The 20,807-nt window shown below is 57.3% G+C and overlaps 6 protein-coding genes across 6 annotated transcripts; 2 read left to right on the forward strand and 4 right to left on the reverse strand.

Moving 5' to 3' along the window:
* Positions 1 to 496: 496 nt before the first annotated feature.
* Positions 497 to 4,187, reverse strand: GGTG_02851 (hypothetical protein). Its single transcript, XM_009220627.1, has 2 exons — positions 3,905 to 4,187; positions 497 to 3,826 (listed from the first exon to the last, which is right to left on the reverse strand). Exons 1-2 carry the CDS (start codon positions 4,059 to 4,061, stop codon positions 609 to 611), a joined length of 3,375 nt encoding a protein of 1,124 aa, XP_009218891.1. The 5' UTR covers positions 4,062 to 4,187; the 3' UTR covers positions 497 to 608.
* A 157-nt stretch (positions 4,188 to 4,344) lies between these two features.
* Positions 4,345 to 5,766, forward strand: GGTG_02852 (thioredoxin-like protein 4A). The gene is made up of 4 exons (XM_009220628.1): positions 4,345 to 4,818; positions 4,921 to 5,008; positions 5,086 to 5,286; positions 5,359 to 5,766. Exons 1-3 carry the CDS (start codon positions 4,501 to 4,503, stop codon positions 5,109 to 5,111), a joined length of 432 nt encoding a protein of 143 aa, XP_009218892.1. The 5' UTR covers positions 4,345 to 4,500; the 3' UTR covers positions 5,112 to 5,286; positions 5,359 to 5,766.
* GGTG_02853 (cell morphogenesis protein PAG1) lies at positions 5,225 to 14,406 on the reverse strand. The gene is made up of 3 exons (XM_009220629.1): positions 14,137 to 14,406; positions 12,870 to 13,672; positions 5,225 to 12,779 (listed from the first exon to the last, which is right to left on the reverse strand). Exons 1-3 carry the CDS (start codon positions 14,138 to 14,140, stop codon positions 5,775 to 5,777), a joined length of 7,812 nt encoding a protein of 2,603 aa, XP_009218893.1. The 5' UTR covers positions 14,141 to 14,406; the 3' UTR covers positions 5,225 to 5,774.
* Positions 14,407 to 14,678: 272 nt separating this feature from the next.
* GGTG_02854 (hypothetical protein) lies at positions 14,679 to 14,936 on the reverse strand (the record flags this gene model as incomplete). The annotated part of the gene is made up of 1 exon (XM_009220630.1): positions 14,679 to 14,936. The coding sequence occupies one exon, from the start codon at positions 14,934 to 14,936 to the stop codon at positions 14,679 to 14,681; it is 258 nt and encodes an 85-aa protein (XP_009218894.1).
* Positions 14,937 to 15,730: 794 nt separating this feature from the next.
* GGTG_02855 (hypothetical protein) lies at positions 15,731 to 16,113 on the reverse strand (the record flags this gene model as incomplete). The annotated part of the gene is made up of 2 exons (XM_009220631.1): positions 15,731 to 15,948; positions 16,076 to 16,113. The coding sequence occupies 2 exons, from the start codon at positions 16,111 to 16,113 to the stop codon at positions 15,765 to 15,767; spliced, it is 222 nt and encodes a 73-aa protein (XP_009218895.1). The 3' UTR covers positions 15,731 to 15,764.
* A 379-nt stretch (positions 16,114 to 16,492) lies between these two features.
* GGTG_02856 (NADPH-cytochrome P450 reductase) lies at positions 16,493 to 19,436 on the forward strand. Its single transcript, XM_009220632.1, has 3 exons — positions 16,493 to 18,434; positions 18,517 to 18,795; positions 18,872 to 19,436. Exons 1-3 carry the CDS (start codon positions 16,653 to 16,655, stop codon positions 18,887 to 18,889), a joined length of 2,079 nt encoding a protein of 692 aa, XP_009218896.1. The 5' UTR covers positions 16,493 to 16,652; the 3' UTR covers positions 18,890 to 19,436.
* The last annotated feature ends 1,371 nt before the right edge of the window (positions 19,437 to 20,807 follow it).

A 20,807-nucleotide genomic window follows, 5' to 3' on the forward strand; every position in this document is an offset into this window, starting at 1 on the left:
AGACAGGGTTCGCCTGTGCGTGGGCTGGCACCCGACCTTTTTTTTCTCCTTTTGTTACCCTGCGGCGAAGCTGGTACCTTACAGTGGGGATTGAGCCCAAAGTGCCCAGCTCCCCACAGCGAGCGAACCTATCCGCACCGTCTTGGAGCTACTCCAAGTGTGCCTAACCAAGACCTAGCGGGTTTAATGCCTGTGCTTCCTCTGTGCGCTGAATGCTGATCCAATGAATTGCCAAGACCGCTGTCTTCTCTCGTCCTCTTCCCCCTTCTCTTTACGCTCTCTGCTCGTTAATTTTACTTTTGGAGAGCGATACGTGGTTGCCATCTCCACATCTCTCGATGCCCGAACTCGATGGGGTCACCAACAACGGTCTGGCGTCAAATGACATCGCCTGTCTGCAAACAAGCATCGACAGCGACTCTTACGTGTGCTCACCGCATCTCCTCCCCAATTAAAAGGAACTGTCTTGCAGTGAGCTCGGCACGGCTAAGCGTCGCATAATTCCAATCACAAATAAAGAAGACGGCAGGATAAATCCGACTCCAGTGATGCTATTCCCAATCAACAAGAATACCTACAAGGCTCGTTTGGCCATGAAACAAGTACGCCTAGAGGTTCCAATCGTCAATAACCATTGTGATGCCCTTCCCGCTCCATTCCTGGATGCGCTCCTGGTCACATGTGTCCCAGATCCTCTGCTGCAACGCCTTCAGCAGCTCCGATTCGACGGCCGAACTGCGTTGGGCCCGCTGCGCCTCCAGCCAGCTGATGACTCCAAACCTCGTGATGAGGGTGGTGCTCCCCCCCTCCAGGCACGTCGTCCTGTGGACAATCCTCAGGAGCAGCGACCGGAGAGGCAGCCGCATATAACTGTTACTAGCCAACGACAGAATGCGCTCGTACACCCGGCGCTTGTGGAATAGGGCTAGGTCCGAAGGCGTGTGGAGGCTCTCGAGGAGGTACCCGAGCAGCCACGAAACCGACGCATAGTATGAATCGTCGCGGCTCGGCGCTTCCTGTAGGACCTCGTGGAGTAGAGGAAATCTGTCCAGGCTCCACACAGGGCCCCGGGTCAGAAAAGTGTTGACCTTGTCGTACAGGCAGTGCAGCGGGTTCTTCAGCACATCAAGCGCGCGCCGGGCGAAAGCCACGATCTGGCCCGGCGCAGGGCCTTTGTCAACCTCCGTCTTGCATGACTCGGCAAGCTCAACGAGGAGCAGCCAAACCTGGTCCTTCTCCTCGTGCGATGACTCCTTGATCTTCGCTGCCATCTTGAAGATGTTGGTCAGGGCCTCTTTTCGGATGCTTGTGTGAGATGACGAGAGCAGGGCGACTAGAGACGACGCATATCCCTCGTCGATGATTTCCCCTACGCTGCGCGTCGTCCATCGCAGGAGCGCTGAGTTGTCTAGCTCGAGTATTTCCGAGTCGGCCGCCAGGCTACTCAGAGCCTCATATGATTTGTGGCCCTTTTGAGATGGGTCGATCGCGACCTCGGTGGTAGCCATGGCATCCGGTGTAGCCGGCGACTCGGGTAGTGGTATTTTACCTGCATCGGTGTCCATCTTCCTGATGAAGGCCGCTCCAACGGGCTTCTGCAGTGCCTTGAGAAGTGGCTCATGTTCGTTCGCCGCGCGAGCAACTGTTGTGTAGACCGAAACAAACTCCTTGACAACAGCCAGGGCCGATGCATCCCCAGACCGCACGATGAACGGCAGTTGCTCGTTTATGGTCGCAGTGAGCGGACTGGTCTTAGTGTTGGGAGCCAGTTCCTGTGCTAGCTCGATGTAACGTATGGGAGTTGCCGAACATCGCTGCAAACAGTTGTCAAGAAACCCCCAGAGCTCGGTGCTGGATGTTATTGGAACCCTGGCATGTAACCTGTTGAGCGTCAGGAACAGGTGGCGCAAGGCAAACCCCTCTTGATCCTCAGAGAGGAAGAACTCATGTTCGGTTGCCACAAACGCCAAGGTACTTTCCAGGGTCTCGGGAAGAATGCCCTCGGGGGTTTCGAGGTGCACCTTAAGTAGCGAAGTGAATGGCGACAAGGATGGGCTCTTCGCCTTGGCAAACCATCGCATCCCGGGCGAGGATTTGGCGACTGCGACCAGATTCTCAAGTTCCACCAGCGCGAGTGCTTGGTCTTGGGTTGACCTGCCTTGCCTATCGAGTCGTTTTATGGCGTTGACCAGCAGAGGCGATACGTCGAACTTGGCTAGCAGGGCAACCTGAGGAATGACTTGGTAGTAAAGGCGGAGCAACCGACTACCAGCCTCTCGGGAGAGCAAGTCTTCTTCGGGTATCCCACGGAAAGCCGTAGTGGCGTACTTCAGGTCCAGACACCTCTGCGAGAACTCGTCCGTGAGTTTCCTTGCGGCCTCGGACCACAGAGGCCCCAATGTCGAGGAGGCATTGTGCATCATCTGCAAGGCCATATCCAGCTTCTGCAGGGCGAGTACAAGTAGGCGAGTGGCAAAGAAGGAGACCAGCTTTGATTCGTGCGACAGACACCTGACGAGGACCTTCTGGCTCACAGGCAATGGCAGAATGTTGTCGAGCACCAAAGATATCGGGGGTGGCACCGGAGAGAACCCTTCCTTACTCCCGAAGAAGGGGGGTAGGGGCAGCTGCACCGTGTTAAATAGCAGGGCCGCATACCCAATCCAAGTTGCCGAGAGCTTTGGCTCGAAGGTAAAGTCTCTTTTACCCAGAAAGTAGTCGGCGATCAGCTCCGGCGCAGCGCGGAAGACGGCTATTATGAGCTCGCTCTGCTTCGGGCTGTTCCATGGACGTAGAGTTTTGATGAACTCGGAGAGGGTGGTGTTGTGGACGGGAACATCCTCCTTAAATTTGTTTGCCCAGACTATGCGATCCAAGCTGACGTCGGACCCAGCAGCGGAATCGTGCAACTGATCGTTGTTGGGGTCGACGCCTTTAGGGTACAAACCGAACTCGGTTCGCAGAGCCCCAGACTCCGAAGATGTGCAGACGGTCATGAGAAACTCATGGGCGGCATCGTCTACGGGTCGGGTTTCCGCGTCGCCAGGGGTCGTATGACTGTATGCATAGAGCAGGGCAAGGCGCGTGAGCATGGTTGTGTTCAGTAGCCTTGATTTGGTCTCGGCGGGCAGGTGCTTGTCCATGAGCACATGAGATTTTAAGCCATCCAGCACCTCTAGGATCAGGTAGGGCGGGTCGTCCTTGATGGAACTAGTGAGAGCGCCGGTGAGGTCCCTCTCATACAAGAGCTCCCTCTTGGCTTCCCAGTGGAGAAATTTCAGAGAGCTCATGAGGAGGCGAATGGCGTTGGTGCGGGGCGAAGTCCGCCTGCTGTCTTCGACACCCTCGCCGAGGAACTTTATCCTCATGTTCCTTGTCAGGGAGTCGTATGCGTACTTCCTGTCGCGGAAGAAAGCTCTCGCGAGCGCACCGCCGTCGAAGCAGACGGCCTCGCGCACCAAGCGCAGAGTCGGTGATATTATGAAGGCCTTGGCCTTGTCTGCTGACAGGTTCTTGGCCAGGAGCTCGAGTTGGCGCTTCTGGAGCAACGTTCGACATATCCCTAACCCTTGGGGCCTCAGATCCAGAATTTCGGACACGACTTTTAGAAGGAGCGCGAGGACGACGGTGACGGCTGACAGGACATCATCGTTGCCCATCTGGGAGGCATAGTTCCATGTGGCCATAACATCCTCCAGGTAGACGGCATCGGGGCCGTCATGGTCCTTGGGGGTTGAGGCCTGCAGGTACTGCGATAGAATGTCAAGTCGCTCGGAGGAGGATTCACTGCTGAAGTTGTCGAGGAAGACCTTGAATGACTGCAGTCCTAACCCGAAAAGTTAGTTGGAGGGTCGCGACAGCTTCATGTGCTCGAGGAGCTTGGGTCGCATTAGGTTTTTCGCACCGTGTCTGGCCTTCCCAAGGTCCTGTTCAAAGGCAAGGAGCTGTCGAAGCTGCCGGCTTGTTGTGACATCCTCACATGTTGGTGCCTCATGCGCCACCTTCACCCGTTTCCTTGGATTGGAATTCGGGGGAGCCCCGCGTGACGCCCGCTTCCCCATGATGACTGCTTCGAATCGGGCAGTCGATATTTTTTTCTCAGTGTATTGGACAAAACGAGAAAAACTCAGTTCTTTCGCTGTGTCGCGCCGGCGTTGGCACTCAAGCTCTGTCGCGACCAAATAATTAGGCGGTCAGAAATACTGCCGCTGGTGACGCCCTCCCCGCCTGGATTTTTTTCTTCGCAGCCCGCTAGCGTCTTGGCGTGGACAGACAGGCGCGCGGTAAACTCCACCAGGTAGCAGGGGTTAGTATCCACACTTGCGCCCAACTCTCACGTACCGAGCCTCAACGCGGAGAGCGGCATCCTACTTCGCCCACCACCACCAACCTGCCTCGGGCTCTTCGTGAATAACCCGCGACGACGGCAACGGCGCCCAACACCCCCCCGTACACGAAACCCTCCCGAAAACGACGACACCAGCAAGCCGGCCAGCGACCATGGGCTCCGTCGTTCTCCCCCACCTCAACACGGCGTGGCACGTCGACCAGGCGATCCTGTCCGAGGACGAGCGCCTGGTCGTGATCCGCTTCGGGCGCGACGGCGACCCGGACTGCATGAAGATGGACGAGGTGCTCTTCAAGATCGCCGACCGGGTCAAGAACTTCGCCGCCGTCTACGTCTGCGACATCGACCAAGTGCCCGACTTCAACCAGATGTATGAGCTCTACGACCCCATGACCGTCATGTTTTTCTTCCGCAACAAGCACATCATGTGCGACTTTGGCACTGGCAACAACAACAAGCTCACCCTCGTGGTACGTCTGCCCCCTAGCTGGCTCTCTTATTTGTCACAGCATGCGCTCCGCCGTCCCGTCTCGACTACTAACCATGACCGCCCCGGCGGAGAACTCGAACAGCTAGAGGAGAAGCAGGAGCTTATCGACATTATCGAGACCATCTACCGCGGCGCAAAGAAGGGGCGCGGTCTGGTTGTCAGCCCTAAGGGTGAGTTTGTCTGAGAATTCATAAACGTCACATTCCATACCTCCCGCATGGTTGCTAATGCGATCGACTACTCGCAGATTACTCCACCAGATACCGCTACTAGAGGCTACCTAATCCAACTCTCCGAGACAGCAAAGCAATTTCGGCTCTACCGCGAGGTACGGCTATTACGCTCGATACAGGCCGATGAAAATGTTGTGATGCGCCTACGGGCAGCGAGCCGTCGTCAAGATAGACGGGCAATATCTCCGTTGTGGAGATTCGGGATGTTTACCAGGGTTGGTCTTGACGAATCTATCATGCTGTTATCATCTAGTTGTTTTTCTACTACAATGCTGATACGTTCCCAGCAAGGGCTGCCTATGGCACACTCATAAACTACTCACGGCAACTCCGGCTCGACCCATGTCCATTGTGCTGACGTCTGTCGCACCAAAAGGGACTGATGACCCCCTAAACGCCGGGATGCGGCATTCAAGATAATCAAACCGCCGGCCCCCAGGTGCGTTCGATTCGCATCCTGTCATCACATGTTTCACATCCCAAATCGGTTAAAATGTCTGCCTAAAACTCTTCGATGGGCACCTTTAGTACTCTATCTCAACAGCAAGTATATCGTGCGCCATGCGTGTGAACGTAAACGCTCAAGATCGTAATTAGCGAGGGTATCGTATCATCAAATCAACGTAGCAGAAAAAAAAAAAACCAGCGCGAATCCCTCTTGCTTCCTTCTCTTGGCGTCATCTATTCGTCTCCTCGTCGTCTATCAAACCATGTCTGTGGATGGCGGCGAGCCTCCCCGGAGGTATGAGCTCGGAAGCTTGGGCACCTGCGGGGGAAGCGCGCCCGCCCGCTCCGATCGCATCAAATCCACCTGCTGCTGCCGCTCCTCGCGCGTCTTGCCGCTGCCCGTCAGCCGCCGCATTCGGGTCCTCGTGCTCTGGGCGAGCGGCTTGACCATGTTCTCGAGGAAGAAGGAGCCCGAGCCCCCGGCCCCGGTGTTGGGCCGCTCGTCGTCCCCGTCCGAGAACAGCTCGTCGTCGGACGTGATCTCGCCCATGTTGGGGTGGTACGACGCCGGCGCCGACGGGGACGTGATGGACCTCGAGTGCAGCCCCGGCCGGCCCAGCGACGGCGAGAACTGCCCGAAGCTGAAGGCGCCGGGCGTCATCATGTTTGTGTGCCCGCTACCGCCGCCATCCCGGGGATGCGGCGACGACCTGTCCACGAACCCGTTCTGGAAAGAGCTGTTGGCAGATGCCTGGTGGAGGATGGGGAGCACCTGCTCGTCGTACAGCTGCGCGCCCAACTCGTAGTTGTCCGCCGGCCCCAGTTCGGTCACCGTGTGGGAGGACCGACCCTCGCTCGGCGGGCCGACGGTCAGATCGTCAAAGAAATCATCCAGGCTATCGAGCTTCATAACCAGGTCTCCCGCATTTCCGTCCCCTCGCGCCTCGTCCGACATCATAGTCTCGGTCCGCTCGGACGGGAAGTAGCCGTATGGGAACTCGTCGGCGTGGAACTCAACCTCGGGTGTCGGCGTGACATCGGTCATGGCGCCCCCAACGCTCTGGCACATGTAGAACGCAGTGTGAATATTGGCCCGTGTCGAGTCTGTTTTTTTCGCCGGCATCGGGATCGCCCAGCCCGATTCCTCTGGTATCCCAAACAGACTCTGCGTTCGTTCGTACTCCTTGCGCGCGGCCTTTGAAGTGGGCCTGGTCATACTCATCCGGAGATGCTGGTTGTCCATGGACGAGCCCGATATGTTCATTATGTTGTCTAGGACCTGCAGGGCTTCCATGCAATACTCCGTCTGGAGCAGTCTGAGAAGCGGGGAGAGCAAATCAGACCCGTGGCCAGCAATGTCTGGCCGCCTCATGTCGATCTCGGAGATGATGACGTGAAGCACCTTCGTTGTCTTGTATTTGACCCAGGATATCCGGTTGGTTAGGAAGCCCATGATCATGACGATCATTCTGAAGTCCAGCTGGGCAGAGAATGACTCCTTGAAGGCCGAGAAGGTTGCCTGTATCAGTTCTTCGCCAGTTTGATAGTTGCCCGAGAGGAATCCGGTTAAAACCAGCGCGACGGGTGAGTGGTTGTTTTCGACGGCAACGCCGCGCAGAACCTCAGCGGTTCTAGCAACCGACTCGTCCAGTGGCCGTGGTTGGTCCATGGCATGCAGGAACCTGGGAAGATTGGCCGCAATCGCGAAGAAAATGCTACACTCGTCTCCAATCAGGTCGCCCTGGAGAAGTGCCAGCCTGTCGAGGGTGGCGAGGGTGACCTCGAGACAGATGGAGGACCGGAGGCCCTTGTATAGCAGTGGTTGCAGTCCCTCGAAGTACCCGTCCCATTTCGGTGGCCGGCCATCCAGGAGCAGCCGTTGCACACTTGGAGAGGAAAAATCCAGCCTGTCTAGATACTCGTTGAGCATCTCTACCCCACCCAGGAACTCTCGCTCGTTGATGGAGTCGAGGCAGGCACAGGTGGTCCAAAATAGCTGGGGGAAGGTTGCGAGCTTGTCGGCATCGAGACTCGATATGAGTGTTTTCAGCGTGGCCAGGATCTCCATGGCGAAGGTCTGGATCTCCGGATCCTCGTCGGCGATGGTATTGGAGAGTCTGGCCAGCATGTCACCGAGCATAAACTGGTCGAGGGATGTTTGAATACAGCGGAATATCTGAAAGGACCGGCAGGCTAGGTGTCGAACGGGACACGATGTTGCCCACGTCAGTGACTGTCGAGCCCACTGCTCTTTTATGCCCGGGAATCTCGCCTCGAAGGTCTTGACCAGCTCTGCTGCCAGATACTCCATGCTTGGAGGCACGTTATGGTCGGAGCCATCGGCTTTCCCGTTGCTGTCTTCATAGTTCCAAACTACCGCCTTGTCGTGGCTGCGGATGAGGTCAATCAGATCCTCTGTGGGTTTACGAGCGGACGAGGGCGTTGCGTCGTCCAACCTCGCGATGACCAGTTCATGGATAAGGTGCACGAGCATTTCACGTGCCTGCTCTTGGACCAGCGGGGTGTAGTGGTCCCACAGCACGGTGACTGCCTGTAGCAGCACCGGCACGATGTCGGGAACGATCTTGACCGGGGACACGATGAGATCCACAAGCAATATCATGGACAGCTGGCCGAGTGAGAAGCCTGCCTGCTTTGTGCCGATAGGGAGCGTGTCGGACAGATCGGCGCAGTACGGAAGCAGGCCGACGTCGGGCGGGGGCGGCATCATCTCCCTCTTTTCGTTCGGGACCATGGCCTTGGGCGTGATCTGCAACAGGAGGAACTCAACCACCTTCTGCCCCGGGCTGCTGTTGGCGCTCGCGAGGAAGGCAACAATCTGCTTGGCGTACTCGACAAAGTTCTGCTCCCTGCGCTCAAGGCATAGCGACATGATGAAATCCAGGACAAGCCTGACATTGCCAGGGTGTGGCCCGGTCGCCAATGCCTGCCAGAGGGCTTGCACCTCGTTGTGGAGCGCGGAACTGGCCTTGACAGTGATCTCCAAGAGGTTTGACAGAAGCATGTAGGATTGTGCCACGGGACCACCGTTGGGATCGACTTTGAGCTCGATGGACTGGATCCACGGCAGCACTACAGCCACCATGTTTCCCTGCGCGCCGGGCTGGAGGTCCTTGAAGTAAAGCGAGAGCTCCGAGAAGAAGTAGAAGGCCAGCTCAGTATACTGTTTCGAGAGTCTCTCCGAGATCTTGTACTGCGCCAGCTTGTAGACCGCCTTGGTTTTGTCCGAGATGCTAATGTCAAAGTCCTGGAGCTTGGAGCTGCGGCTGGGCTGCTGGCGTTCCTCGAGCGTCCTCAGGATGCGGGCAGATTTGATCCTGATATCGCTCTGGTCGTTGCCCAGAGTGAACAAGCACAGAGGGAGAAGCTTCCAGAACGACGCCGGGTATTCGGGGTACTCGAGAAGCACCTCGGTGATGACACAGAAATAGCACTCCAACACCTTGGGCACGTCGGCGAGGTAACACCGCCCAATACAGTGCTCGAGGAGGTATGGGTATTCTTGATTGTGGACAATCAGATTTTTGAGCGCGCGCCTGCCAGTGGCCTTCATGCGGTCATTACCCTTGGGAGTCGTGAAGATGGACTCGATCCAGCCAAGCATTCTGCGGAGGTCAAACTGGAGTGAGACACCGCTCTCAGTCGTGACGCTGATGGGGCCGCCGCAGAGCGCAGCCATGGCGCTCAACGCCGCCGTCCGGAGGTTCCGCTTCTCGATCTCCATGGCCGCGCTCAAAGTGCCTCGCTCGCCCAGGGACTGCTGGTTGATTACCGACTGCCTCATGGTGTCCTCGCGATGCCGTATGTGCGTCTGGTTGGGAGAAAAGCCACACCAGTCCTCCATCAGAGCAAAGGCAGATTTGCGAGCCTCGAAGGTCATCCACCGTGTCGGATCTTTGGTCCGCTTGACACCTTCAAACAGTTCCTCAACCAGACCACAATAGTGTCGCCTGAGCTTCTGAAATTCCCAATCCATCTGGACTTCACCGTCCATGAGGAAAAGTTTGAGATCTTTCGCGTACGTTACGAGGTTGCTGAGGATCCAATCGTCCTGGATGACTGTCGGGTCCTTGAGGAAGTGTGAGGTGAGCTTGTAGACGTGCGTTATCTCGGTTCTGAGTAAGTCCATCGTGCTGTTTCGACGGGGGCTACTGTTGGCCCGCTGGTGGATCCGGGCTCTGGCTTCGTCATTACATCTGGACACATGTCCCTGCAGCTCCTCCAGGAGCGTACGGTAGATGTGCAGGTTTATGGAACCCATCGCCACCACGACAGCCTCCCTGACGGACGCGGACGACGCGGAGAGCATGGGGGTCAGATACTTGAAGAGAACACGGGCCGTGACGATCTTGTCGGTCGTTGCAGACGTCTTGTTCGAGCCCTTGCGCCCGTGCTGTACCCCCTGGGGCGGTTTAGGTTGCGGTAGAGCGCCGGGGTCCGCCATTGTCGTGCAGGCAAAGATGAGGTACAGTTTCCACTGCTCTATGACAAGTTCTGGTTGCGTAGTTGGAGTCCTCGCGACTGCACGGGCGCTGCCTGGGTCGGAGCCGAAGTAGAGGCCTCTGCTCGGCTCCGACAGGAGAATAATCGCCTTGTACATCTGTAGGATCCGATTGCATATCAAGTCCCGGCCGATGGCGATGGCGAACGGACAACGGTCGTACGCCACCCGAATGAGGTGAGGGAACGCTTTGAACCAGAGGGTCGTGTCGTACGAGACGTCGCTGGAGCAGAGTTTGATCAGGCCATGATTGCTGCTGTCTTGCATGCCCCTTTGGAGTCGGCTCCTTTCAGCAACCGATAGATGCTCGTCGTTGAAGCTCATGACCCGCGCGTAATCATTCTCGAGCACGTCTATAAGCCTGACACCATCCTTCTCGTCGGACGACTTGCCCAGGGCCGTGTCGAACTCGGTAATCAGACGAAGAACGGTGATGGAAAAAGCGCGGACTCTGCGAGACTGAGAGCAGAGGAAGAACAGCCCGTGCGCCTCCACTTGATCAACTTCAGCCCAGATGCTTGACAAGTCAAGCTTCATCCCTCGCTTGTCAGGCGCGACCAGGTCGCCACCGGCTGCGTTCTTCGTCTTTTGTCGGATTTCCTCGATCCAGATATGCAGAAGCTCCACATAGAGGCTGAGCGTGTTCTCGATATGTGCCGCGCCAAGCATACCGCCATCCGACATGGTCGAGTACCTGTCGTCAAAGTTGAAAATGAACCTAGAAAATCCCATCGTGACCTGCTGGGCGTATGACTGCCGTGCAATGGCTTTCAACGAAGTGGCCGACGACTCGGCGATATTGTACTGGACGTGGGCTGTCCCAGTACACAGCAGATTGATCAGCGAGTTGAAGGGGATGTCGACCGCAAGACACCTAGGCAGTGCTTGAACGGCAACATGAAGCAGCTCGTAAAATGCCTGCTTGTGGTCGGAGGGGTTTTGGTGCTCCTCGCGCCGAGAGAAGTTGAAAGTATCGGCGATGGGGGTCTTTGGCGTTGGCGAGTTGAACTTCTCATCCAGCGCGGCCTGCCCCCCGAATGTGTTGTCGCAAATTATGGTGATCTTGCCAAGGATTTCGCAGAACCTGACATAGTAGCCCCGGACAGACTCGCTCAGGACGGCCGTCATGACGCGGCGCGACGGACCTTCGTCAGCTGAGGGTGCCTCAAGCGGACTTCCAGGCGCGCCTCCACTAAACGACACTATCCCTGCCGGAGACGCTGGTGTGGCCCGGTCGGGCGGGGGTGGTGATGGATAGTACTGAGGAAAAGGTGGCCTCCCTAGCTCACCTCTTTCGAGGTCTGTCATCACAGCAAGGAAGGCCCTGATGCCGATGACGATCTTGTCCGGGTCGAGATTCTCCACCTTCAACTCCTTGTTGGACGAGAAGAGGTCGGCATTCACCAACGGAAAGATGATTGTCTTGAAACAGAACTCTGGGTGCTTGAAGCCTACTATCCTGATGATCTGGATCAGAGGCTCCGAGACCGCCGTGTCCGTCGAGATAGCCGTTCGCTTGGCCGTCGTAGGGAGGACAAGCTTCAGCACTTCGTCCAACTTTCGGGTGGTAGCACTTGGAGAGTCGGTGTTGCGATATAGATAGGTCCATAGTAGCCTCGAGATGACCTGCAGGCAGAGCGGCTTGGTGTACCGGTCCTTCAGCTTCGGCTGGAGGGGATAGGCCAGCTGAAGCCACTGACTAGAAAAGGCCTCGGGAGACGACACGCAGAGCATCGTAGCCGTGAGTGGGAATGAGTAGTACCAATGACGGGGCTTGACGAACATCTGAGCTAGACGGGGGCTGATGGTGCTCAGGACGTCAGCCCATTTGGGGTGCGTGAAATGGATGTTTGTGGCTTTGGCGGCGATGGGAAGTAGCAACATCTCGAGAATCTGGCAGAAAGACGATTTGATTTTCTGGCCATGGGATCTCGCAAACAGCCTACCCAGCGCGCTCATGAAATCGCACGATTTCTCCCATGCGTCCTCGGGAGATAGCGCGATCTTGAGGTGTTTCATGCCACCCAAAACCAGCTCGATGCCGCCTTCGATCTCCTCCCGCGAGGGCGAAGTCGAACCCCGAGAGCCTAGCTCCTGTAGCGAGCGTTCCAGGTCCTGTATGAACCGACCCGCGACACCCGTGAAGTTGATCTCGCTCATCACGCCGAGCAGCTGGGCAAAAATGTTCCAGTTTGCGAGCTTTAGAGGCGATATCATGAGTTGCTCCGTGTCGGCAACCTTCAGCTGGCTGAAAATGATGTCCTCCAGCTTGTCCTCCATCTCGGGCGTGATGAGGTCGAGACTGCTTTGGCTGATCACCTCGTGGAGAACGCGACACAACAGGTATGTAGAGACGCTAGATCGGCGCTCCGTCTGGGTGACATACTCCTGTTTGGTGGCGAGTGGCACGCCGCCATCGCCGGCCATGGTGCCGCCTGCGGGCGGCGGCTGCACAGGCTCCGTATTCCGTCTCAACAGAGGACCCCCTGGTTGGGAGGTCTTGAGCTGCTGGAGCTGCTTGCGCGCTTCCCCCGCCGCGTCGCTCTTACTCTTCCTCCACAGCATCATGGAGTCTATCAATGCCCTCGGCTTCTGCTTGGCGATGTGGCCAAGGGCAACTATCAGTTGGTCAAACGAAGGGTCGGCGCCGGGCCCACATATTTGCTCAACCTGGGGCTCCGGGTCGGAGGGATAGGAAGCGATGCACTCGTTTAGCTTCTCCTCTGCTTGAGCGATAAACTATCATAGTCCGGCCGTGTCAGTCAGTCCGTTCACACCGTCGGGTGGTCTCTCGCCTGTGGGGGCGAGCGGCGGATGGTGCAGGCTTACTGAGGTGAACAATACATGCATGGCATAGCCGCCCACCGTCTTCTGGTCGTCCTTGTGGCGGGAAGAGTGGGAGGGGTGCTGTGCATGGTGTCGCTTCGCCTTGCCGCTGTGCACGCGCTCCGGTTTTCTGTGGCCTGGGGTATGAGAGCCGACATCGGCGACGGACGAGGTCCTTTCGGGGACATTGGGGCTGCCGACCAGAGTGGTCCCCGAGGCTGTGGTGGAGGGGCGGGATGACGAGAGGGATGACGAGTCGGGGTCGGCGGCGAATCCATACGGACCCATGTCGGGCCTATCTGGCGAGAAGGCCGCACCGGTGGCGGCAATCATCTGGGGACTCAAGGGGCTGGACGAGGTGCTGGCCTGACTTCCATTCCTCGAGTGCCGGATCCCATGGACGATAGAGGTTTGGCGGTGGTGGCCGTACGTAACAGGTTTGGGATCGACGGCTCGTTCAATGACTGCAGCGATGGCAGCGCCAGGTCGCGCGGCGGCACCGTGGAGTCGCGCAGACGAAAGAGCCGAAACGGGGGACGAGACGGGTAGGACGGAGGGGCCGGCGGGCGAGGGCGCACGCCCGCCTTGGTTCTGCTGCTGGTGCTGATGCTGCTGGGCGATGATCTTCTCGATGGACGACTCGCGCGAGTGGGCGACGAGGCGAGGGTGGTGCTGTGGGAAGTCGAAGGCGAATGGCCTCAGTGTGTGGTCCCAGGCCTCTTCACCCTCCTCGTCGAGGCGAGTGACGGCTCGGGGCGAAAACTTCAATGGGTCGGGCGCGTGTTCTGGCAGCGCCTGAGACGGGGCTGAGTGTGGGCAGCGAGTGTGTGCCGCAAGTCAGCATGGATCGACCGGTTGAAGTCTGGATGACAGCCCGCCCGCCAAAGCAGGGAGCTCCCACTGCCCCCTCGCTCCCAACGACCACCACCCCCCTCCGCCTGCCCCCGGCGCTAGACGCCCTTGTGAAACACGGCGCGAGCTGCTAATCTTGCAGCGTTCCGCGCACGGCACAAAATGCACCCAGGGCAGCGCAGGCGGTTGGTGCGCTCCAAGCGCCGCGGCCGAGGGCAGGGCGGCTAGATCCGACGACCTCCAGCTTACATCAAGCCAGCGGGCAGCCAGCCAGCATAGCGCAGACGGCGCCTGGAGGAGGAGGGGAGGGGGCACCACGGTCCCGACAGCACGTAGGCACCTGGTAGATGCCTCGGTACCGGAGGTAGGTGGTAGGTATGCAATCCAGAACAGGCACGCGGCGGGAACAGAAACCTACCCATTTTCGCGCCGTCTCAACTCCCATGATCCGGTTCCAGGCCTCTCCAGGATGAGCGCAGTCGTGCTACGTCAGAACCACAGGCAATCAGGCGGGTAGCCGGCAGTCAAGATGGATGCAGAACGATCAAACCTAGAGGGACGACGCCGAGAATCTGCTGGCAAAAGGGAGAAAACCCCAGCCGCCAAACATCAAATCCGATCTGCACGTCCCATGCCGCCGCTCCAGTCTCCATTTGCTGCCGCCCTCGGAGAACTTGGTGGCAGGCTGCTTTCTTTGCGGGCAAGCCGTGGCGTCCATGCAAGGGCCATGGCCGCTGCTCAGCCTATCAGAGGAGCTGCCAGTGTGGGAGCGAAGTGGCCCATGCGGACCGACAAGTCGGTGGGCTGTGAAATGGAGCCTATGTGCGTGCGTGCGTCGCTTGGGCAATTGACATTAATCATTGATCAATTGCTCAATTGTGTGATCAACCGACGCGGCACCCCTACGCTGTCATTGGATCTTGCGATCCGACCTTAGTCCTCTCCCATTTGCTTTGAAGTCTAGAGGTAGTATGTATGCACAGGTGTCATGTCCTGCTCTCCCCTGCCCTCGTACTGCCATGTCCCAGGGCTGATGTCCAGACACGGCCATCTCGATGTCTCTACACAGTCAGTACATGCATGTGTCCAAGAGTACCAAAACAGCGTGAAAATCCCCTGGGTGGTCCCAATGCGGGTGGGTGTTTGGGGGCTCTCGCACATGGTGACCAGCGTCGTCACCAACATGAGCTCACTGGGTCCGCGAGGCGGTCGCCTCATTCAACCCCAGCTCCATGGCTGTCGCTAGGAGGCTCAATCCTCTTCGGGATGCTTGTCGTCAGCGCCCAGCATCTATCACACCGCGCAAATTAGCGCCCAGCATCGTTCCCAAGTAGACCGGGGGCTCAGCAGCTCCAGGGTATCTATCGTAATCGTAACCGGGCTGGATCAATGTAAGTATAGAGCAGATCGAAAGTGGGATCAATGAATTAAACGGATCGGTAGGATTAGCGCAGGAACCGGGCCCGCCCGACTGGTCATCCCAGGGGCGTCGGGCTGACGTCTGGACTGGGTACTAATATCAAATGACGGCTTGTGCAAACTAAGGCCGCTCCAAGTCTCGAGTACATTGATCCAGAACCAAGACCTTTCCAGATGGTTTGGGATGGCCGTTAGGTACCAAGGTACCCACATGTAGATGATCTCTAGCTCTGGGAGCATGTCTCTCCTATTTCTGATACGCCGACTCTTCATCGAAACGTGGAGATGGCGGCTAGTAGACTGGAATACAAGGCGGTCTGCAGACTCGACCAAGAGACAACCAAGCCCCGAAGACTAACGGTGTGTACCGTAGGCTAGCTCGGCCGTACCCGCGCGGCGATTCACGAATGCGCGAGTCGGGAGCAGGCTGGACGGGAGTATGAAAACCCGGGTGTTCCGAGGCCACGGCGGCCGGCTGCCAAGCAAAGTCTCGACACGAGCCAGTGCAAACCCCCTAGGCGCACGCTATGTTTTGGGCCACATCATTCTTCCCGGGCGCTCCTGCGGCCAGGGCCCGCCAATGCGTGGGTGTTCGAGCAAAGGTGACTGTGCCCGTGCTCTCGGCCTTCACATCGATGCGGGCATGTGGATTTCTTTCAGACCCGCATCGGGGTCGGGAAACAGCCGGGATTCAACTTGCCCCAATCCCTCCCTGTCCTTTCCTCCGCGGGCCGGCTGTCCGCACACCTTCTCGAGCCATCCGCCTATCTGGGAGAAGCCTCGCGGCGAAGGCTTTGCGGCAACTTGGCGCCTGTTTGGGTCAGAGGACCGGGATACGGGGTTTTGGGCATGGAAGTCCGAACCTCGGGTTATTCCCGAGCTTTGGGTCGTATGGCGCGTGCGTATGATTTGTTTTCCACCCTGGACTGCCCGATTACTTCCGCGTCGTCATTTCAGCTCCCTGGCGGGAGACCATGATCACATGATACCGCTCTGAGCCATCTGCTACAGCTTTAAACAACCTACGGCTGACACCCGAAACGAATCTCCAGGAGAATAAGAATGAATAATGGTAATAATAAGAAAAGAAAATCCTGAACCGCTACAGCCGGTGTGTATGTGTGTGTTGGTCGTGTCGAACGATTGGGCGGCGTTCCGCAAACACACGTGTATGTGGCTTGGTGCATCTGCCGGACTCCACGGATTGAGGGCTTGCCGAGTCGTGGCCACTTTTCTGGCCTGGGGTGGGTACCCCAAAAATCCCATCATTGGGTCGGGTCATCGTTTTCATGGGCCCGGCATTTTACGTCTTCCCTGGTTGTCCTACTGTCCGCCCCGAGCTCCCCGTCCGACCTCGCCGTCGGATTCATTCCAAAAGGTCCGGCACCGATTTCCTGGGTGCTTTTATAGGGCTCAGACACGGGGCATATATTTTGTCTCCCGTCGCACTTCCCCCTTTTCCCCCACTCGCCTCAGCCCTCATCGCCAGCAGATCGCCTGCTAACAGCCGTCAACATGGCCGAACTCGACACGCTGGACATTATTGTCCTGGGCATAATCCTTTGCGGTACCGTCGCCTACTTCACCAAGGGCAAGTACTGGGCCGTCGCCAAAGATCCTTATGCCAACTCCTTCGCTGGCGCCAATGGCGCCAAGGCCGGCAAGACGAGAAACATTCTGGAGAAGATGGAGGAGTCGGGCAAAAACTGCGTCATCTTCTACGGCTCCCAGACCGGAACCGCCGAGGACTACGCCTCTAGGCTCGCCAAGGAGGGCAAGAGTCGCTTCGGGCTCGAGACGATGGTCGCTGATCTGGAGGAGTACGACTACGAGAACCTAGACGCCTTCCCAGGTGACAAGATTGCCATGTTCGTCCTTGCCACCTATGGTGAGGGCGAGCCCACGGACAACGCCGTCGACTTCTACGAGTTCATCACGGGCGAGGATGTGTCTTTCAGCGAGAGCAACGACCCCGCTCTGGGAAACCTCAACTTTGTCGCCTTTGGTCTCGGAAATAACACTTACGAACACTACAACTCCATGGTCCGCAACGTCACCAAGGCCCTCGAGAAGATGGGCGCCCACCGTATCGGCGAGGCCGGCGAGGGCGACGACGGCGCCGGCACCATGGAGGAGGATTTCCTGGCCTGGAAAGATCCCATGTGGGCTGCACTCGCTGAGAAGATGGGACTGGAAGAGCGCGAGGCTGTATACGAGCCCATTTTCAGCGTCGTCGATCGCGAGGGCCTGGACTCCGACTCCCCGGAGGTCTACCTGGGCGAGCCCAACAAGATGCATCTCGACGGCCCCGCCAAAGGCCCCTTCAATGCCCACAACCCCTACATCGCGCCCATCTCCAAGTCGTACGAGCTCTTCAACGTCAAGGACAGGAACTGCCTGCACATCGATGTCGACGTCAGCGGAACCAATCTCACGTACCAGACCGGTGACCACATCGCTGTGTGGCCTACGAACCCGGGCGAGGAGGTGGACCGCTTCCTGGATGTGATTGGACTTGCCGACAAGCGCCATACCGTTATCAGCGTCAAGGCTCTGGAACCGACCGCCAAGGTTCCCTTCCCAGCCCCCACTACGTTCGACGCTATTGTCCGCTACCACATGGAGATCTGCGCTCCAGTTTCGCGTCAGTTCGTCGCCACTCTAGCTGCATTCGCCCCGAATGACGCCGTCAAGGCCGTGATGACCAAACTCGGCGGCGACAAGGATCACTTCCAGGACAAGATCACCAAGCACAACCTGAACATTGCCAGGTTTCTTCACATTGTTGGCAAGGGCGAGAAATGGACCAAAATCCCCTTCTCGGCTTTCATCGAGGGCGTTACCAAGCTGCAGCCCCGTTACTACTCCATCTCGTCTTCGTCCCTTGTTCAGCCCAAGATGATCTCCATCACCGCTGTCGTTGAGAAGCAGATGATCCCCGGCCGCGATGACCCCTTCCGTGGCGTTGCTACCAACTACCTCCTCGCCCTTAAGCAGAAGCAGAACGGTGACCCGAACCCAGAGCCGTTTGGTCGGACCTACGAACTCACTGGCCCACGCAACAAGTACGATGGAATCCACATGCCGGTTCACGTTCGTCACTCAAACTTCAAGCTGCCCTCGGACTCATCCAAGCCTATCATTCTCATTGGCCCGGGTACCGGTGTCGCCCCATTCCGGGGCTTCGTTCAGGAGCGCGCCAAGCAGGCCGAGAACGGACTGGATGTCGGCAAGACGATACTATTTTTTGGTTGCCGGAAGCCTACCGAGGATTTCCTCTACGAGTCCGAGTGGGAGGTATGTCTAGCCATGGACCCCGCGATTTACCACCGGAATATTTTCTGCGACGGTACAACTAACGTCATCTCATGTTCTGTAGGAGTATAAGAAGGCTCTTGGCGACAAGTTCGAGCTCGTCACCGCCTTCTCGAGAGAGGGGCCCAAGAAGGTCTACGTCCAGCACCGTCTCAAGGAGATGGCAAAGGAGATCAATGATCTCTTGGCCCAGAAGGCATACATCTACGTGTGTGGAGACGCCGCAAACATGGCTCGGGAAGTCAACGCAGTCCTGGCGCAGATATTGGCCGAGCAGCGCGGCATCCCTGAGGCCAAGGCCGAGGAGATCGTCAAGCACATGAGATCAGCCAACCAGTACCAGGTACGCCCCCCTTTCTCCTTTGCTTCCAACCCGCCTCATAACCTCTCGCTGACGCTCTACTTCTCCCACGGTACAGGAGGATGTCTGGTCTTGAATGCATCGCCTCACCCGCTTCTGCTCTGCTTTGCCCCAGGTGGGATTATTTCTACGGATGATGCATTCACGAATTTCAAAGGGTACATAGAGCATTTTGCGGCCTTCCTTTCGATTATACCTGTGCGATCTTACACATTCAGCTCTAGATTTTTCCGTCACATTTAGCCCTGGGGTTTATACTTTTTTATTTATTTTACCCCTGTTTCATAGTCGGCGCTTCGGGGTATGCTGGAGGCGCGATGAGTTGGCTGGCTGGAAACGGTGTTCCTGGACATAAGCATAGATTATTTGTTGAACTGGCCACGCACCTAGTTAATGGCGGGCCTGTCTAATCAAGGGATTCGCAGCGCCGCATCATCCATGACGTCTTATCCACAATGATCTCTACATCGTCGCGGCCCCTGCATCTTCTACCCCCTTTTTATAATGTCGAATGGGGGTTGTTAACATCCAGCTACCCCAGGTATCCAAATCTGAACTTTATGGGACGATTGTTCGTATATCCTGTGAATGAATACGTCCCGCTAGCTAGCCACCCATGGCGGTACCTACCATTTGGATGTGTAGGTACGTAGAGGTAGGTAGGCGGTTGTCTGCTTGGGTGGTTTCTTGGTATCCAGATCGATATCTGGTATTCAATCTTCTGCTGGCCCCCTTCAGAGCCTCCGTGTTGACCTGGCAGCCTTTACTGTTTTTCATCTCCGCCTTGACAAATACCTGCCTCAGCCCTGTTGAGCGCATAGCTACGACAATCTTCAGATTAGACCTACCCACGCAGACGACCAAAGCGTGACGGCTCGACAGAAATCTAATAGTTATGCTAGCTCTTGCTTATCCCTTGTCTAGGCACAGTGAATTTCCCATATAATCGGCTACTGGATATCTACTGATGCTGCCGTCGGCGCGGAGCTCACGGCATCAGCCTCGCCCTCCGGAACGGGGATGAGATGTGTGGGCTGTGATACACCCGGGCACCCGGGCACGTAGGTGCCTAGCCGCTCCTTCCTCGACAACGAGCTCCTTGGTCCATTGTCATCCGACAGCTGGCGGGGCGGCGGAGAACTTCCGGCACGCCTCTCTTTCCGCTCACCTCCGCGTTCACTTTCCCATCAGATATCGGCCATTAGGAATAACCAGCCGTTAAGGGAAGGTGCAACAGAGGGAGAAACTGCAGGTGACCCGCTTCTATCCACCCCCAACATTCAACTTCCTACCTTTCCTTCCTCGCCTGCAGAACTTTTTCTCATCATTCTTCCCACCTCAACCAGTCGTCACTCCCAGTCTGCATCTTTCCCAATCCAACATCGCCATCGCCATCGCCATCCGTTCCTGTCATCTACGGAGCATTACTACTCGCTGCGCGCCTTCATAAGATATACCATTCTTAAGGTATCATAACGATTGTCTGATAGGTAGGCGCCTGCCTGCATAGCTGCGATTGGAGGCATCTCGCTGAGCTCTTTCCGTTTCCCGGGAGGCTCTTCCCTCGCAACAGCCAAGACCTCCTCCTGCCAAGTGCAGTCCAACCTTCTCCCGCGCGCCTTCCTCCTACCTGCCCGCAGAAAAGCTTCATGCACAATCAGGCTGTGCCTGCCCTGCCCTGCCCACCTACCACCCACCTGGGCTGCCACCCACTGGGCACCTACCTGCCTGCCACCTGTCACCTCATTACCAATCCTTCATTCTCGCTCTGTCTGTTCCTACCTCTCAAGTCCGGGCCACAGTTCCTTCACCTCCCGTCTCGTACATGGAGCGTTCCTACCAACAGACAACAACTAAAAAGTGCTCCACCTGCTAACATTGTATCTCCTGGACTAGCGCCTGCTTCCCAGCACACCGGCACTTTGTGCATTGCGTTGCGTTCATCAGAAGTGGGCGAACTCGTCTCCGACCGCTTGACAGTTCCTTCCAGGAAA

This window comes from Gaeumannomyces tritici (assembly GCF_000145635.1).
Source record: "Gaeumannomyces tritici R3-111a-1 unplaced genomic scaffold supercont2.2, whole genome shotgun sequence".
Taxonomy (NCBI): Eukaryota; Fungi; Ascomycota; class Sordariomycetes; order Magnaporthales; family Magnaporthaceae; genus Gaeumannomyces; species Gaeumannomyces tritici.

Coding starts and splice junctions, on each gene's coding strand:
- GGTG_02851 (XM_009220627.1), bottom strand. CDS start 4,061: ATGGGGAAGCGGGCGTCACGCGGGGCTCCCCCGAATTCCAATCCAAGG. Junction 3,827..3,904: donor CCTTGGGAAGGCCAGACACG/GTGCGAAAAACC, acceptor TTTTCGGGTTAG/GACTGCAGTCATTCAAGGTC.
- GGTG_02852 (XM_009220628.1), top strand. CDS start 4,501: ATGGGCTCCGTCGTTCTCCCCCACCTCAACACGGCGTGGCACGTCGAC. Junction 4,819..4,920: donor ACAACAAGCTCACCCTCGTG/GTACGTCTGCCC, acceptor GAACTCGAACAG/CTAGAGGAGAAGCAGGAGCT. Junction 5,009..5,085: donor TCTGGTTGTCAGCCCTAAGG/GTGAGTTTGTCT, acceptor GACTACTCGCAG/ATTACTCCACCAGATACCGC.
- GGTG_02853 (XM_009220629.1), bottom strand. Junction 12,780..12,869: donor TGCATGTATTGTTCACCTCA/GTAAGCCTGCAC, acceptor GGACTATGATAG/TTTATCGCTCAAGCAGAGGA.
- GGTG_02856 (XM_009220632.1), top strand. CDS start 16,653: ATGGCCGAACTCGACACGCTGGACATTATTGTCCTGGGCATAATCCTT. Junction 18,435..18,516: donor TCTACGAGTCCGAGTGGGAG/GTATGTCTAGCC, acceptor CATGTTCTGTAG/GAGTATAAGAAGGCTCTTGG.